This window comes from Balearica regulorum, chromosome 8 (genome assembly GCF_011004875.1).
Source record: "Balearica regulorum gibbericeps isolate bBalReg1 chromosome 8, bBalReg1.pri, whole genome shotgun sequence".
In the NCBI taxonomy this organism is placed as follows: Eukaryota; Metazoa; Chordata; class Aves; order Gruiformes; family Gruidae; genus Balearica; species Balearica regulorum.
This window is the reverse complement of record NC_046191.1, coordinates 20,652,534-20,667,469: the sequence shown is the minus strand read 5'-3', so window position 1 is coordinate 20,667,469 and position 14,936 is coordinate 20,652,534. Positions and strand designations below refer to the sequence as shown.

The 14,936-nt window shown below is 39.3% G+C and overlaps 1 protein-coding gene across 1 annotated transcript in view; it reads left to right on the top strand.

The window, feature by feature from the left end:
* The window catches only part of DPYD (dihydropyrimidine dehydrogenase), a 361,699-nt gene that overhangs the window by 97,578 nt on the left and 249,185 nt on the right, over nt 1-14,936 (top strand). Inside the window, 2 exon segments of the mRNA XM_075759993.1 lie at nt 818-905; nt 13,092-13,253. Of these exon segments, the coding sequence (XP_075616108.1) occupies nt 818-905; nt 13,092-13,253 (250 nt within the window).

Sequence of the window (14,936 nt, the reverse complement as noted above, 5' to 3'; positions counted from 1 at the left end):
TAACTTAATGAGTTCTGAGATAATTAGTAGTGTGGCATTTGACCTATGATAATCATTGATATGTAAAACCAAAAGTGTGTACAAATACCTTTGTCTTTAATAAAGAACCATTTTACTTTTACCTTTTTTTTGTTAGGTTTGCTTACTGCAAATAGCACAGACTACCCTCAGGGCTTAATCCTGAGATGGGACTTGTGCAAGCAACTGGACCCGTACATCCTCATGGATGACTATGCAGGAACATAGTCAGTAAATCTTTGCTACTTAGTAGGTTTTAATATGCAGTTCAGTTTTGTCATTAGGGATGACAAGAAGAAGAGGGTCTTAGAGATTTCAGTTGGGACTATGCATTAAACTACTGAATTGTTTTCAGACGTCACAGGCATATCACAGAAAACTCGTAGACTTGAAAATTTATCAGCCATTCTTATTCTTAATAAATTCAGATTCACAGCACAGATGTTTTCAAATAGAAAACTAAAATGGTCAGAAGTTTAGCAATCTTGAATTCCAAGGAAAAAATTACTTCTGTGTAATTAGACATTGTTTCCTAATACTTAGACATGTATAGTCCATATGTTTGTAACTGTACCCTACTGCCTTCCTTTGTAAGGTGGAGTCAACAGAACACAACCAGTGTCGAATGCAAGTCAATAATGATCATCTAGTGCTTTGAGGTTTTAAATAGAAATGTTATGAAAATGCTCTGTATTATTCCTTTGTGGCTTATCTTCTACCATGCTAACTTGAAAACCTTATGCTATTGGCAGCATTTGTATTCCAAGTCTCGTTGACACGTTTTCTTTTATTCCTGTAGATGCTTAAAGTGTGCAGATGCCCCCTGTCAGAAGAGTTGCCCAACTAATCTGGACATCAAGTCATTCATCACAAGTATTGCAAACAAGGTAAAGTCAGGCTTGCAGTAGTACATGGAAGCAGATAACAGCAGTTACTTGCTGTTCTGTTAGTGAGATTGCATTTCAAGGTTTATCTTTGCAAAGTCTTAAAAAAAAATAGTGTTTGCAACAGATGCTTTAAGGTTCAACAGTCAGCTAATTTTTAATTATTTTTGCTGCTGTTCTGTGCCTGTGCAGATAGTCTATAGTGCAAATCTATTTCTCTATGTCACTTTTTCTATAAAGTTTTTGGTTTTGATAATTTTCAAATATAATGATATTAAAAAGCCTGAGCATTACAAGATAATTATTTAACCTTGCTGCTACCTGAGGTATTCTTATAATTACAAACCTTTTCTTTCATGAAATATATATTACTTTTTTTTTAAAGAAGTGATTATAGTTTAAATTTGCTTTGGGCAGAAATTTGACGTGAAGGTGGTCATCTCAAGGAAAGTTTTCTTGTAGTTTATAGTAAGAGGTATGACTGACTACATAATGCAAAAGTAGTCAGTCAGACTATTAATAAAATACTACAAGAATACATTGAACCCACTCTTCGGAGGTGTACCTTTTTCTTTTTCTTTCTTAATAGACTATTATAATTGTAATGAAATCTTAAAAACATTATTCTCATGTGTGGTTTACAAATGATTTTAAGAGTCAAAATAGAAATAAAGATGACTATAAAGTTGATAGGACAAGATTAATTAGGCTGTCTGGGATAGCCTCAAGATGACTGGATATTGATTGTCCCATACCTTTTAAAACTTACCTCCCATCTGTGGAATCATTAGCTGCCATGTGATTTATTTGTCTGTATGAGCCCAGCTATAGATTCATAATCTAGTGGGGGTGCTGCAAAGATTTTCTGGCCAGGTTTTATGCTGTAACATGTCTCACTGTTAGGTGCAGCTGAAAGGGCCAATGCAGGTAAAGCTGAAGTGGGCAACGGCAGGGCTGCCGTGTGCGAGTTAACAGCCATGTTGCTTTTACTATGCTGTGTGCTGTACAGAGAAGACACCGGTAAATTCTGCACCTTAACAAGAAACATTAGGATAAGAGGAGATATTAAGATATATGTATCAATTATAACATAACTATGTGTTGATGTGGTTTACAGTAATTGGCATTATACCCAGCATCTGCATATAGACAGTTTTCTTATATAATCTGTACCCTGTCACTGCAGCGTTTATTTTCATGAATGTAGGCATCTGTTTGTAACCATAGTATAGTATGCGGCATATTGCTGTTTATTACCTCTTCCAGGCAAACTGAACAGAGAAGGTACAAGGCAGTAATGAAACTGCTAGTCTCCATCTCATCATTGTGCTGTAGTTTGTTTAGGAAACCTAAAGCAAATTTTAAGAAAGTATTTTACCAGGATGGTCTTGCCTTAGTAAGGATTAGTTATGCTACTGCTTTAGGTAGGATAGGGTGATGTGTTGTTGAGGAAAGAAAAAGGGCCTGATTATCAAAACACAAAAGCTGGCAATAAAGAACCAGGGAAGATGGACTGAAGACTGCAACAGAAGATGGCAGAAGAAGAACTAACACCAGCAGCATCCTGGAATGAGAAATTTGGTGGGTCTTTTAGCCTCAGCAATACAATGCCCCTTTGTGACTTGGCAGAAAAGGTAGGTCGTTTTTAACAGCTGATTCATTCTGAATTCTGTGAATCCATTTCAGAGCAGAGAAAATCAACGTGGGATGACTGCAGAGCTTTGAGTTTTGTATTTGGGCAAAGGTATACTGGAATAATATTAGGAAACTACCTCAAAGGTGAGAAGTCTTTGCCCTGCTGAAGCCAATGGGTATACTCTTACATGTTTTAATAGGGTCAGATTTAACCTGTCAGTGAGGTGGATCAACCCTATAGAGTTTGGGCTGTTTGATAACTCTTTTAAATCATCTTGGAAGCTGCAGATGCTAAGTAAGACACTGATTTTGCTCTGAGCAGGTGACCCGATCACTTCCTGTTTTATCACGAAATCCTGCTTTAGAAAAGAATTGCGGTATAGCACTAATCTCTCAGGAGATTTAACATTCTTTATGGAAAAACCTAAGTATCTTAGGTTACTGAAACATACTTGTAGCCTTTCTTTTTTGGACCCTATCAATAGCTTCTATATCCACTCTGAAACTAGTTTTTTTTAAAAGGTATGCAATGGTTTTGGTTACTGCTTTTACCTCATGTTGATGCCTGATAATTGGATAGACAGCAGGAAACATTGACACACAAAAGTTTTAAAAAGTCAGGTAGCTGGTTTCTGCTAGCCAAGATGTTAGGATGGCAGATTGCACACCTTAAATCAGTGCTGCTTCTGTGAAATCCAGTTCCAAGTGTGAGTTTGCATACAGTCTTACCCTTTGCTTTCTCTCCTTACCCTATTGGAAGAAATCTAATATAGCATGGTTGTGTAAGCATTTCTCTGCAACAGCTCTAATGCTGACTTTAAAAACAAACAAACAGAAAACCAAACCAAACCAAAAAAAAACAAACCTAAAAAACTAGAAGTGAGAAAACTCCACAACCAGATATGCTTAGCAAATAGCTGAAGTCATGGGCTGAGAAACAAGGCTAGGAAGTCCTGCTTATTTGTGGCCTTCCTGTTGATGGCTATACCTCCTGTAATTCATATACCAAGCAACTTCTCAGGGAAATACACAGTGTGTAGAGGGAACCCAGCCTTGATGGCTTTAGTCTGCTAGGCTGAATTTTCCTTGTGATGAATTAATTTCTGGTGCCTTTGCTAGAAAATATTTCTATTATTACAAATTCTGTTCTTCAGAAAAAGTAACAGTAAATTCTTCTGGTTTCCTTTAAGAGGATTTTTTCCTAGGCATAGGTATGTACTATTGTGTTTCACTACTGCACTTTGAAAAGCCTTGCCTTCTGCCAAGCAAGCAATAGATACACGGTGGATGCTGAGAGAGGACTACCGAAAGTAGAAATGATCCACCTGAAGTGATGACCCTGGCAAGGTCTGTGTGAGAGCCCAAGACCATGGTTGCTCCCGCGGTGTCCTCTCCCATCTTTCATTCTGCTGCTGTGGTTGTCGGGGTACCTGCACCATATGCTTTTAGACCAGCCAGAAAACAAGAACAGTGTGTTTTTTGAAAACAGCACTAAAACTTCTAACTTAGCATTTTTAAAGTTTTTAATGGAACAAGTAAGTAATTTCTCACTTTGTTATGCATTTTTCTAAACTTTTATTGAAATAATAATTTGGATATTCAGCAATCTGCTTGTTGAATATTTTTGTATTATTGGCATGAAAGTATTTATTTTGCATGATCAAGGATATTTTACATGTCATTGAAAATACTTTTGAAAATGATAAATCTTTTTTGCCGTTTTCACCTTGTAAATAAACTTTCTTTTTAATCTAAAAGCTTATAAATATATCTGGTAGCTTCTAGACAAAACAAATAGGTGAAGCATAGAACATCCAGGTATTTGAGGTCAATAAATCCAGGAAATCGAGGTATGCTTTCTAGGCTTATTGAAGTCCCTCTCCTGCTTCTGCATCTTTCTTCATCACTCACTTGAAACTCCCTTTCAGCAGGTTAGCCCTCTACTTGTTTAGGGGAGATTCAGTTCAGTAAATTCCTTGTCCTCATCCCTGTGTAAGCAGTATTGCACGCAGGTATTTATTTAAGCATGATTCATTATTAATATAGAGTATTTAGACAGCAGCGTACTGGAAATGAATTACTTTGTCAGGTATTTAAGAGCTCTATTGTATGTAGTTTGTTTTGTTGGAAAACTGCTATAGCAATCATAAAAGGTCAGGGATTCTTGTTCTCTTAAGCCTGAGGCTTTTTAGATATTTACAGGCCATGTACAATGTAGCTGTTCTGACTGTTCTGCCATTAGACCTGAGCTCAGGAGTAGAAGAGGAACAGGGGAGGAGGGGTTGTTTCTGGGTTGAGAGGGTAATTGAATTGCCAGACTCAATGAGCCTTGAGCCTCTTGGAGAAAAAGGATGTCACTTATGCTGTATTGTGTTAGCTGCCGTGACTCGGTAGAGTTTGGGCCACAACTTCCATTCTCTTTTTCCATACAAACTGGATTACAACTCCACTTTATAAAGGTACAATCTATTCCATTGTGTCTTCCCCGTCAGTGTTTCTTAGTTCATACAGACTGCTTGCAATTGTGTCTCTCAGAGACCAGACTTCAAATTCACCATGCACACACTACTACTTTTGTTTCTAAGCATCAGAAGATGGCAAACAAGTATTTTGACTTCCAGCTGTCCTCCCTAAATACAGCTTTCACATTGCAAAGCGTGTACTCTTTGTTTTATGGTGCACAAGCACCATCGTAGTTACTTCTTTCTTTAAAAAGAAAAACCACTAAGAAAAAAAAGTGTTCAGCTGCTGCAGGAGAAAGCTTTGCCCCCCTGACTCCTGAACAAGTACCAGGAGTGGTACTTTTAGGATTTTATGTCCTCCTTTCCGTGTGTTGATACGTAAAAGCAAGGAGGACTTGGTAAAATGGAGCTCCAACACCCGTCATCCTTTAGGGCTGGCATAAGCAAATATTGTACAGCAGCAGAAAATCCTACAGCTTCCTAGAAACAACTCTCAGCCTGAAGGCTTGCAGCCTGTCCAGCTTTCCTCCTGTTAAGCGGCAGTGTGTGCCAGAGAAAGCTGCCCATTAGAAAGGAACAGCTGCTCTCATGCTTTACCTTTGTACTGTTCAGTGAGATGGTCTTGGAGTTTTTTGTTATCAGACACCTTTATGGTTGAGTAGTCGCATTGAAAAACAACTGTTGGTGCAGTTTAGGTATGGGGATATTAAGTTGTGTTACATGGCACAGGCATAAGGAGTGACTGACTCAGCCTTTAAAGTCTGAGTCTAATGAAGAATTGGGGGTGCAAAAGTATCTCTGCTTATCAGTGCTCAGAAATCACACTTTGTAGCTGCAGCCCTTGTTACTGTCTCTCACATTTTTTATCTCAAGTCTTGCAGTATTACAATGATTCCTGACATTGATTCAACAGTTTTCTGCTTGTTCAGAAAGTCCATCTTCTCCCATATCCCTTTAATAAGAAAGATAAACTGGTCTGAGCTGACATGTCAACTGTTTTCTAACAGAAACTATAGGTGGATGTAAGCCTTCTTGTGGTCGGCACTTAAAACAAAAAACCCACCAGAAAAATCCGCCAAAAATCCCAACTCCCAAAACCAACAAAGCCATGCTGCTCTCTGGATAAAAAGTTGTCCCTGGACTGTGCACAATGCTGGTAGGGAAATGGGGGACAGAGAAAGTTGTGGAACACGAGTAAGTTTTAGGATTTCAGAGGGATGTTTAGGTTAAAATAAACCCAAAGGAAATGTATGGGTTTGGGTTGGTTTTTTTTCAAGAGAGAAATTGTTTTTTTCAAGGGAGAAATGGGAGAGGGAACAAACTGGAAGATAGAGACGGATGCCAAGGGATAAGGGTGGATCTGAAGTTTGGGAGATTGACAGAGTAAAGGAAAAAGCGTTTGTGGTAATACACTGGAAATGAGAAAGAAGGAAAAGGGGGTAGACAAAGGAAGGCAAAGGACAAAAAGCTGTGGGATCATTAAGAGAAAATGAAATGAAGAAAAGATCGTAAGGGAGAAAGGGTGGTGAGAGGCATAGGCTTATGACAGGTGAGAGAAAGAATGATGGTTTTTCTGTGCCAGAGTAACTCTGAGTAAATTAACAAAGGACATCTATGTGCCATTGCAAAGACTATAGAAAATCATGAGTCACAGTTCATATGTAAAATACAGTAAGTGGGACACTGTTAATACAATGAAGGATTGTGGAAGTCAAAAAGCTGCTAGATGATTGGTAATAATTATGTACAGATATGCATCACAGTCTTTAAGTACTGCTTTGAGGCCCCAGGTTTTTGAAAGTGCTGTTTTATTTAGCTTTCTCTGTTAATCTTTGTGTATTTCAGGTCACTAAATACAAAAAAAATTTAAAGGAAAAAGTAGTAATGGTGTTAAATTGATGCACTTGAAACAGTGACTTTTCTTGAGATGTCTGTTTGTACTTAGTGTAATGGAATGGCTGACAGCTGGTTTCAGTTGCCATAGTGTAATTATGTAGAATAGACTTTTGCAATGACACTATGTCAATTAAGGAATCTCTCACATTCTAGACTACAAAGGACAAAATGACAGTACAAGATATTTCTTCCGTTCTTTTTCATAAAAAGATAGTGACACTGTGTGAAATTACAGTCCTGTTATGATGACACAAGTCAAATGATGTGAAAGATTTCTGGATTGATTAAAAATCATCAGCATTATAATATAGAATATGTATGATTTGATAAGTTGCTGTTATGTTTTGTTCATTCTTCTTCGGAAGATATTTGGGGGGGCTGACAGACTGGGGGTGTTTCTTGTTATATTCGAACTAGTGTGTGTCAATGTGAAAAATGCTACTTATATAACAACGTACTTTAAATAGTGGCTCTTCGGTATGTGAAAATATTTTAATCCAATACATCTTGAGTAAATTTTAAAGCCATCATAGAGCATGAACTAGGATAGGAGGAGGTGATATTATTCCATATTTTTTGCTATGTCTCCCTTTTTTTAAACTAAACCTAGATGAAAAGGAAATTACCACTTTTTTTCTTCTTTTCTTTTAAAGTATTCACTTTGTCCCAAAATCCTGATGAAGTCAGTGTATTCATTTTTATTATACAAAGCATAATAATGCATAGTCTTCGTTGTTTTTGAGAAAACAGCAATATCAAAACACCCTGATGCATAATGAATTTATATAAAAAGCTCTTGAAGTGAATTGAAAGGAAAGATGCTATAAGCATTTCCTGATAGTAAATGCAATTTCTTCTGGTCTCTCAGTATTGATCCTATGTGTTTTAATAGGCTTTTTTTTCAAGTAAAAAACAGTCTCATTTGCATGCAAATTATATAATGCTTCCAAATGATACATGTGGAGATCCTCCTCTGCCTGGTTTCCACTGATTATTGATGTCTGTTTAAGGCTTGTTTTTGTTCGCTGTGTTAGCAATGTAGTATTTATTGACATTTTGATGTAGGAAACCACAAAACATCCTATCCAGTTAGATTAATTTATTTGTATGGAAGTGTACAGGAAAAAAGATTCTATGAACAAAGGCATGAGCAGACATTTATCTCCTAAAAAAAATTCAGAAACATTCTAGTTTTAGACTTGCTTCCTCTGTGATGTCTGTAAGAAACTAGCCAACTGAGTCATCTTATTATTTCAGCATCTAAAAAAATTACTCCAAACTGTTAAGGTAGCTTGCATCCTTCTATGCCCTGGAGTAGCTCTGTCATTTTAGTGAAGCCAGCCTCCCTTTAATTCTAATCCTTTCTCAAGTACAACATGTGGTGTGTAGTTACCAACTTGCCAAGTCTGCATCCCATGTCTATTTTGTGTGAAGCCTACTACTCCCTGGTTTTGTGAAATAAAAGCAATCAATAATTTTCTTATAAAATGTGAATAGTCCGAATTTTCTACCTTTAATGTCACTGGTAAATGTAATGGTCATTAATACATATTTTCAGCTTAAAAAAAAAAAGTTATGTAACCACAAAGTGTTCGTGTAACTAAACATTTAAGATGCTATACTTTTACTACAAAATCTCATTTATTACTGTAGTAACACAGTGGTTTGCAGTTTTGTAACACGATTTGTGTAACACCACTTAGCATAACTTACTAGACTATACTGTATTTCCCTGCCAGTTTTTGTCAAGTATTGGAAAACATTTTTCTAATCATGTTCAATACATTAGATAAAAAAATCAACACAGTAAAAGGCAGGATAAACAATTAAATAGAATCGAAGGACAAAGAGATGAAGCAACTCAGAGCTCCTGAAGTCCTGCCCACAGCCCAGTCTTTGTGCTGGATTGTGCCCTGGGTGTGAGGAAGGTTGAGATGGGTTTGAGTCATGGTAGCAGCACATGGCCATATCCTTTCTCTGGTAGTGGGTGGTATCAGTGGGCATGGCAACAGTGATTATGCTGGTGTTCTGGAAGGTGAAAGAGGAGAGTCAGGGAACTGCAGCTCTGCTGTGAGTATGTTATAAGTTTACCAATAGTAAAATTGACACAGAGTGACTTTTTGTTGTCAGACAGGGAAACCAAGCCAGCACTGAATCTGTACTTCTTTTTCCTCTTTAGAGGTGTCCACTTTAGCACAGTTGGAGCACATTAGTAAAGCAGTGCAGAAGACTTGCCCTGCTGCTCCCAAAGATAAGTGGAACACTTTGGACTTCAGGTGTGACTGTCTTTTATCATTAAAACTTATTTCAGGTGTTAAGATTAGAAAATATATACTCTTTGATACAGTTTTAATATTCAGCATGGTAACATGTTAGTGATAAAAGGAGGACGAGGGAAAATATGGGTCCCCTCCGGAATGAAACGGGTGACATGGTTACCCAGGATATGGAGAAGGCTGAGGTACTCAGCGACTTCCTTGCCTCAGTCTTCACTGGCAAATGCTTGAGCCACACTGCCCAGGTCACAGAAGGCAGGGACTGGGAGAATGCAGAAGAGCCCACTGTAGGAGAAGATCAGGTTTGAGAATTTCTAAGGAACCTGAAGGTGCACAAGACCATGGGACCTGATGAGTTGCATCCGTGGGTCTTGACGGAACTGGCGGATGAAGTGGCCAGGCTACTCTCCATCATATTTGAGAAGTCCTGGCAGTCCGGCGAAGTTCCCGCTGCCTGGAAGAGGGGGAACATAACCCCCATTTTTAAGAAGGGTAAAAAGGAAGACCCAGGGAACTACAGGCCGGTCAGTCTCACCTCCGTGCCTGGCAAGATTATGGAGCAGACCCTCCTGGAGACTATGCTCAGGCACATGGAAAATAAGGAGGTGATTGGTGACAGCCAACATGGCTTCACTAAGGACAAATCTTGCCTGACGAATTTGGTAGCTTTCTATGATGGGGTTACAGCATTGGTGGACAAGGGAAGGGCAACCGACGTCATCTAACGGGACTTGTGCAAGGCATTTGACACTGTCCCACACGACATCCTTGTCTCTAAGTTGGAGAGACATGGATTCAATGGATGGACCACTCGGTGGATAAGGAATTGACTGGATGGTCGCACTCAAAGAGTTGTGGTCAACGGCTCAATGTCCAAGTGGAGAACGGTGATGAGTGGCGTCCCTCAGGGGTCAGTACTGGGACCTGCACTGTTCAACGTCTTTGTCGGCAACATGGACAGTGGGATTGAGTGCACCCTCAGCAAGTTTGCCGACAACACCAAGCTGTGTGGTGTGGTGGACACGCTGGATGGAAGGGATGCCATCCAGAGGGACCTTGACAGGCTGGAGAGGTGGGCCCGTGCGAACCGCATGAAGTTCACCAAGGCCAAGTGCAAGGTCCTGCACGTGGGTCGGCGCAATCCCAAGCATGACTATAGGCTGGGTGAGGAATGGACTGAAAGCAGCCCCAAGGAGAAGGACTTGGGGGTATTGATTGATGAGAAGCTCAACATGAGCCGGCAGCATGCGCTTGCAGCCCAGAAAGCCAACCGTGTCCTGGGCTGCATCAAAAGAGGTGTGACCAGCAGGTCGAGGGAGGTGATCCTGCCCCTCTACTCCACTCTTGTGAGACCCCACCTGGAGTACTGGATGCAGTACAAGAGAGACATGGAGCTGTTGGAGAGAGTCCAGAGGAGGGCCACGAAGCTGATCAGAGGGCTGGAGTACATTTCTGTTTAGCTAATCCTCCTTTACGTTGGAGTAAATGAGAATTGGGGATGATAAAGTGCCTTACCGGTCACCACAGGCAAAATGGTTGAAAGTTCAATAACAGTTGCGTAAAAGGATTATCTGTTTGGCCAGGATTAGAATTTCAATGGATTTTAATAGCATCTAAGAAAATCCTGTGAAGATACACCCAGGTCGCTGGTTTGTGTTTCCAGGTGATGGACCAGGGGCTCATGCTGTGCAGTAGACCGGCGCCTGTAGCAAAAGGTCCTGTTACATCTACAAATACATTTCTTAAACTTTGGCATTCTCTTGGGAATCTCTAGCTGTGTCTATAGCATCTGGTTTAACTTTAAGATTTTTATGTTCAGACTTTTAATGTGCCTTTAGTGAATATGAACCTCCCAAACCAAAGTCTTGTTACCCATTGTTAGTTATACTGTCAGATCTTGACACTGCTGTTTTTATTCATAACTGGATTCTTGCTCTGTGTGGCCTAGTGTTCACTTTGAATAAATACTTCTGTGTACATTAGCCTACTTGACAGTCACGGGCATTGCACAGGGTCTGCTGTGACTGAGTACTTTGCGTCGTTTGAATGCTACATATTCTGGCTGTTCTGAGTCAGCTGTCCGGGGACAGAGACATAAAGATATATGTTATAACAAACAGTTTCAAGTTAGTGATGATTATTGAAGATTGGAATATGGAAGAGGAAGGAGACATTGTTTTTTAATCTCTCAGTTATTGCTCGTTTGGAGAAAGTTGGAATGAGATCCCAGCATTATTTCTTAGTGAAGAAACTTTCGTGGAACCTTAGCTGTGTGCTAATTCTAAAGGGCACTGTATTGTCTTCTGGCCCTAAAGGAAACTCTGGCATTAACCCATCTTCATGGATTTTCTTTGGTGGGGCTTTTAGAGTGGGTGGGAGGAGTGGTAAAATGAAGAAATAACTAGAGTCTACAATTAAGTAAACTTCTATATTGACTATACAGAAGAAAAGACAGGATGTAAATTGTTTGCTTTAGTTGCACCATAGTTTCATTAATATAAATGTAATGTAAATGCAGAACTACTATCAGTAGTTCTCCCCCTCTAGATGAGACTTCAGTTCACTCCTGGCATTTCCTCTGATGTTCCCTCTCAAGGGAATTTTCCAGTCTAAAAAAAACAACCAAGGGTTGTCTTCTCACGACATCAGGCACTGGGAGCTTGCTAATGTCCATTCCTTAGATTTTTATTATGGAAAGAAATCTTGCTAGCTGTCATATATTGGGAAACTGTTCCTTTTCTGAAGACGTGCACTGAATATTGAGAATCTGTGAAGTTGTGAATTGTACGTAAGTTGTTTAATCAGTTCCCTGGTTTGCTATTTAGGGAAACAAGAAAATAAGTGCCCTGATTGGTATGTGGCTGAGGAAAAAAGAGTTCAAAAAAGAATTCAGCAGAGTATTATCTTACAGGTAGCTACGTACGAAACCTCCTCTTCTCATCGTGGGTCTGGGACAATTGGCACTGATCTGGTGTGAAGGACAGGCATATCCGCAGAGAAAGTGTGCGCAGATGTGTAAAATCAGCTTTTCAGTCCCTGTGTCATAAAGAAATGATAATCTGGTCAGACCTCCCACAAGGGTTGCAACTTGTTGGAGTGAGTACAGAGGAGGGCCATGAAGATATCAGAAGGTTGGAGCACCTCTCCTGTGAAGACAGGCCCAGAGAGTTGTGGTTGTTCAGCCTGGAGAAGAGAAGGCTCTGAGGAGACCTTAGAGCAGCCTTCCAGTACCTAAAGGGGCCTACAAGGAAAGGGACTGTTTGCAAGGGCATGGAGTGATAGGACAAGGGGTAATGGGTTTAAGCTGAAGGACGGTAGATTTAGATTAGATGTTAGGAAGAAATTCTTTACTGTGAGGGTGATGAGGCACTGGACCAGGTTGCCCAGAGAAGCTGTGGATGCCCCCTCCCTGGAAGTGTTCAAGGCCAGGTTGGATGGGGCTTTGGGCAACCTGGTCTAGTGGAGGGTGTCCCTGCCCGCAGCAGGGGGGTTGCGACTAGGTGATCTTTGAGGTCCCTTCCAACCTAAACCATTCTATGATTCTGTGAACTCAGCTACTGCCCAATTGACCTAGAAATGGAGAAAGTATTTACAAGTACATTGTGCAGGCACGGTAGTTTTCAAACATAGATTTGGTAAGCCACTAAAAATCCTACAGCCACCTCAGACTGAAGATCCTTTAACTATTTTGCAAGCTGAAAAGGAAAGCTTTGTGTTTGCATAATGAACAATTTTGCTGACTTTCTTTCCAGTTTCTTTGACATAATGCTGTATAACCTGTTGGTACATTTAAATAATGTCAATGTTATTTAATGTATTTATATATTATTCTACTAGCCAGTTAAAGAAAAAGTATTTTGTATTTTCTCTTGAATTTTTGCTTCCTTGGTATGTGACACTTTTTTTTTTCTTTCCTTCAGAACTACTATGGAGCTGCCAAAATGATTCTTTCTGACAATCCACTTGGCCTGACATGTGGAATGGTGTGTCCAACATCAGATCTCTGTGTTGGTGGCTGCAATTTGTATGCCACTGAGGAGGGACCAATTAATATTGGTGGATTGCAGCAGTTTGCTACTGAGGTAGGTAGGACTTGCAAACGTATGAAATTCTTTGTATGTACCAATGAGTATTGTCTAAGTGGTTGCCTTTGTTAATGATTTGTTTAAAAAAAAGTTGGTACTAATAAAATAAAGGCGTAGGAAGTTAGAATAATTATTCTTTTTCTTAGAGCACATTCAGAAGCTTAGAAATGCTTTCATAATGCAGTACTTTATAGGAGCATAAGGAACATTATTTGTGAACAAGATACAAAGTGTTTCTTTTGAAACACTAGTAGCTGAGACAACGTGTTTTATAATGAAAGATTTATCTAAGCTAGGTGAAATTGTGGATGTTACTGAAGTAGGCTGCATAAGGAAAAAGATCAAGTGCACCTGTATCTATAACTGCATGTTTAAGGACATGTAGAACTGTTCTGGGCATAGGTGGATCCTATAGCAGAATTAATGTGCATTTGTACTAGCTTTGAGGCAAAGGAAAAATTTCAGGTGATTTAGACCTTTTACTGTCCTGTTTTGCCCAAACTAAGTAAAAAAAGTAGGTTCAGGTTGACCTGAAGTATATGTCTGTGTGCATCTATCTAGATGGATACAGATGCACACACAAAATATGTATGTGTAAATTCGTTCATAAAAGTGTGTGTATATTTTGGCTACTGAAGCCAAGTTTGTTACTTGCTGCTAGATTTTAGGAGATCTCAAGGGTTTCTGTTCAGGCGCATGTGCATTATTTGTGACTGTATACTTTCAATCCTCCAGTTTCCATTTGAAGAAAGATGGAGGCTACTGCTTAGTTGTTAACTTCCTTTGAGGGCATGGAGAATTTCTACCAAACTCATGGTCTCAGCTGGTGCCTCCTGTGATCTGTGTGAAGTATCTTTGGGTGAAAATTGTGATTTTGGTCTCCGTAGAAGTGAGGAAGTTGTGGCTGTATAAAAAAAGGCACATGCATGTGTTAATTTGCATTAACATTTCTATAGAGCCCTTAACTAATGAGCATATCTTTCTTCTGTATCTCGAGCCTTTTGGCTGATCATATTTACAAACATACGATGAAATTCCAGTCACCTTTACAAAGCCTGTGGAAAAAAAAGTTTGTAGGACAGACCAAAATAGAAATGTGAATCAATCTGGAAGTAACAGATGATAAGTCTGTAGGGCCAATTTTTTTCCTCTTCTGTCATTCATAGACTTCACACCCCCTTCTCAATGGCTGTGGGTCATGATTCGATGAGCAAACGTTGCTACCTGCTGCAGTTCTTCTCCTTTTATCTGTTTGTATCCCTCCTTTCTTCTCTTCAGGAGACTTGTGAAGCTTCTGGAGCACCTGCTAAATTTTTCTGCTGGCTGTTGTTGAACCTTCTCTCCCCTCTGTCATTTAAGTAGCTATCCACTTCGATTTTCTTGAGATTTGAACATACACGCATAAGAATCAGCACCATTAAACCAAAATTCTCATTTACAGGGTGAGGTTAGACACACTGAACATACGTTCAATAGTTAGGTTTTATCAGTCAAGAGGCAATTTTATTAGCTTTTCTTCTTATGGCCTTTATTCCTTATATGTAAAAACTTAATATTTGTTGCAAAGTAGAAGACTTTTTTTTTTCTTAAAAAAAGATTAAACAGTTGTCAAGTAGATGATAAATACAATGGTGAAATATTAGTGTTTAGGAACCAAATGCAAGTAATATCTGTTAAAAC